The sequence below is a fragment of the Pundamilia nyererei genome, unplaced genomic scaffold (genome assembly GCF_000239375.1).
Source record: "Pundamilia nyererei isolate P.nyererei 1_Seehausen unplaced genomic scaffold, PunNye1.0 scaffold00005, whole genome shotgun sequence".
Taxonomy (NCBI): domain Eukaryota; kingdom Metazoa; phylum Chordata; class Actinopteri; order Cichliformes; family Cichlidae; genus Pundamilia; species Pundamilia nyererei.
Window position 1 is genome coordinate 5,224,757 of NW_005187406.1, and position 4,103 is coordinate 5,228,859.

General features: G+C 39.1%; 1 protein-coding gene across 1 annotated transcript in view; it reads right to left on the reverse strand.

Annotated features, from left to right (window-relative positions):
* LOC102203381 (arf-GAP with dual PH domain-containing protein 1-like) overlaps window positions 1-4,103 on the reverse strand; it is a 37,477-nt gene that overhangs the window by 10,580 nt on the left and 22,794 nt on the right. The window contains exon 4 of the mRNA XM_005721864.2: window positions 2,662-2,744. Coding sequence (XP_005721921.1) covers window positions 2,662-2,744 — 83 coding nt within the window. The remainder of the gene's footprint in view (window positions 1-2,661; window positions 2,745-4,103) is intronic.

Here is a 4,103-nt window from a genome sequence, read left to right on the forward strand (position 1 = left end):
TGTGTGTGTGTGTGTGTGTGTGTGTGTGTGTGTGTGTGTGTGTGTGTGTGTGTGTGTGTGTGTGTGTGTGTGTGTGTCTTTCCGTCTGTGACTTTCCGGCATGAAACATCCACCTACACTGGCATTACCTCACCAATCAATAGCCCTCCTTGTCCCCACCCTCGCCTCCTTCTCTGACCTTTTTTTTCTCCTCCTCTTCTTTGCATATTAGATCAATGTTGGTCACTGTGCATTCCAGGTTACTGCATAAAGTCAATCTCAAACACACACAAACACACAAACACACAAACACACACATATATTTATGTACATGCACCTCAAAATGAGTGATGACGTTACCACAAAGGCACAAATAGAGATGACAGAATGACTCATATCATTACACTCTGTTGTGTGTGTGTGTGTATTTGCGTTTGAGTGTGTGAGGGTGAGGTCACTGCAAGCCAATCAGAAAGCACCATCTTCATCAAGATGTGAAATGTATACTAGTACTCTACCCTCAGCCTCCATACACACACACACACACACACACGAACACAAGCAAGCATACTCCTTTTAATGGCAGTTCCATTCACCAGCAGTGACAATTACAATGTCATTGCACGAATATGCTTTTAACCGCAAACATATACCACAACCATTTAGGAGGAGAAGGATGAAAATAATTGTCTGAGAGTCGTCAATGGATGTTTCAGGGTAATTGAATTTGTGCTACTGGCATCCACGGGGAAATGTTTACCCAAAGAGTTTTTCAAGGTTTTGCTTATCGAAGAGTAAACAGTGCAAGCCTGGCACCACAGCAGACCGGCAACTTTGTAGTCTCTTTTTGAGGTATGCTTGCTTGAGCATAGATGTGTTCATCTTATGTAGTTCTAGATTGAGCGAGCACATTTACTGCTACAAAAAGCCTAAAAGTGGCTATATACATTTAAATGTGAAGACATTAGAGGTAACACACAAAGTACTTTAACCCACGTCCCCAACCAAGTCAGAGTTCATGTGTTTTGTATCCATGCGCCAAAATGCTTCTTGTACAGAATTACCAAAAACTGCAGTTCCTCTAAATGGCCACTTGAGGCTGATTACGAAATAATAAAATTCAAATATTTACAGCCTCTTACAAAAAGTTTTTTTCTCTATAGTTAAAGTATAATAAAAGCAATAAAAGATGATGCATAATATATAGGATAATATACGACTTGTAAGATAAATACTGATATTTGATGATTTAACCATCTGACATTCCAACATGTCAGCTGATATTTTTTTTCTTTTAGACAAATGAAATATAAACATATTTTCTTAACATTTGTTATGTGTAGCTATTTATTTTATCCTTTACGCTCTGCCTGACTGCTTGGATCAGCTGATTGTTGTGTTTGTGTTGTTTCAAACACATGTTCACCAGCAGGAAAGTTACGTTGCGCCCTCTAATGGACAAACTATGCAACGTCATCCGTCATAACATGGCTGAAGGGTGTTTCTCTCTCTCCTCTTTACATTTAAATGTTCACTTACCGACTTTTATAAATGTAGCTATATCAGCAAATTATTGCTGATCGATATTAGCAAATAATATCAGCCTGCCAGTAAGTCTAGCTTTATAGCTATCATCCCCAGTTTCTTTGGATGGATGAACTGATAAATAATATGGCTTACTGTGAGTGCCAGGCTGTCCGAGGAGTTTGTGTTACAGCTTTGGTGAGTAAAGCTGGAATTTTATTGGTCTGATACTAAGCACTAATTATCAGGCATGCAATTCTTATAGGGCCTACATTACAATATAAAGCGCCTTGATGTGACTGTTGTTCTGATTTGGTGCTGTATAAATAAAATTTAATTGAAATGAGTTGAATGCCTGTGAATTGAACCCATCTAGTTTATGAATGCCGCTTTAGCTCCAGAAACCACAAGCAGTATCATAATGATTATGGTACATGCATCTTTTACATACAGTCTTTGTCTGTTCTCGAGTATTATTGCCCAGTGCTTCTACTGTTGTGGTGGATGGATATGAAGAGACAGTTGAGCAGTCGGACGTTATCTGAAGAACTCCTCCCCAACAGGGATGAGCTGTTTTCAACTCATAAACATGACGTGACATTTTAATATTTTTTTGAAAGACGTGTTGAAGGAATATTTTGATTTTGGAAATAGGCTTTTTCATTTTTGAGTCTCGCCATCTCCGTGAGGTTTCCAGGCAACCAGTGGACATGCAGATTAAACAAACAGGATGTGCTGATTAGTGGGCTTTAGGGGTCTCTCAGCAGTGGCTTCATATTTACCGTAAACACATGAGCCGCGTCAATCCTTTTATCTAACTCTAAGCAAGTGTGCAATTTCCTAAAATGTCAAACTGCTCCTCTAACACTGTTTCTTACATTGCTGGGATAAAGCCATTGCAGTGCGTAGGCGATTATTAATTATTCAGTCCTGCCTGATGCTGTCTTATTTTGCTCTTGTTTTCGGTCATCACCGGGTCAAAAGATCTGAACTGAAACCAATTCCTCAGTTTCTGTTTCTGACTTTGGAATACTGCAAGTGTTTTCATCTTTTACAGGCAAAATAAAAGGAAAAAAGCCAGCAGTTACAGTGATGTGTAGGAACATATAGATTGATGAGGACTTTTATACAAAGCCTTCCTTATCAGTATGCACGTACCTGCAGAGTATGGCTCTTGCTTCTCGATAAATTCAAACTCGTTCCTTTCGTACTTGGCTCTGATCCACTGCTCTCTCAGCAGTCTGGAGACACGATGAAAACACACAGTTAGCTTTTATGTGAATTGCACACTCATCATCAATTGCTCTGATGTACACAAACTTAAAATGATTTCTTTCTTTGTCAGTTAGACGTACACACTGTTACTTTTTACTGCTCAGGAGTCTTACTTTGCTTACAGCATGACCTCATAGAAATGAAGACAGACATATTTAAACACAGTGACCTTGACCCTTGACTGCCATAATCAAATTATTTCACACCTTGAAATGGGTATTCTTTTTATGGAAAAAAACAAACAAAAATGCAGCTCTCTAAAGACCCAACAATAAGCTGTAGTATTATCAGGGTTTGTTTTTTATACTATTTTAGGTATAAACAAGATGTATTTGAGATTTATAAGAACTAAAGACCAAACCTAAGGTGGAAACACACATTCACATCCATAGACTAATTCAACCCCTTACTAGAGCCAATATTAGGCATGTGCCAATAAATGTGAAGTGGCATTTAAAAAGTAAGGAAGAGGCAGAAGAAACACCCTTCAAAAATGTTATGAGTGTTGATGTCCAGAAGTAAAGAAGTAAATAAAGTAAATAAACATATAACAAATGTTCAGGAAATCTGTTTGTACTTTGTTTTCTGAAAGAAGAAAAAATGTCTGTCTATCCATCAGAAAATAGGGCAGAGTTAGCTCAGTTTGCCCCATGATCAGAAGGTTGGGGATTCAAATCCACCGAACGGCTACCCTGAGGTACCCCTGAGCAAGGTACCGTCTCTACACACTGGTCCACGGGTCCTCGATTGGTGACTGCCCACTGTTTCACTGAGTGAATGGGTTAAATGCAGAAGACTAATTTCCCATGGGGGTTAATAAAATGAAAAAAATAACCAGTATCAGTATTGGCTTTAAAAAGTCTGTTTTGGTTGGGCTCAACTGCTTATGCAGTTCAAGGTTGCAGTATTGAAGACATCACCAATACAACATAAGGTGAAAGCTGCATCCACACTGGAAACTATTAGCTCAGTGTAAATCACTTTGAAGCCTACAGCTGGTCACTTTTGGACATTCGAGGCTCCGGTTGTCTAGGTAACTCTTGTATTTACTGCCAGGTCAAATGTCAATCAATGGCTTTGTGTGCTTTCACTGGTAGTTGCTTCAAGCAGAGAACGGTTTATATCAGGTCCTGCTCACACCGCCAGCAGTTATTTCACATACAGGGAGTGCAGAATTATTAGGCAAATGAGTATTTTGTCCACATCATCCTCTTCATGCATGTTGTTTTACTCCAAGCTGTATAGGCTCGAAAGCCTACTACCAATTAAGCATATTAGGTGATGTGCATCTCTGTAATGAGAAGGGGTGTGGTCTAATGACATCA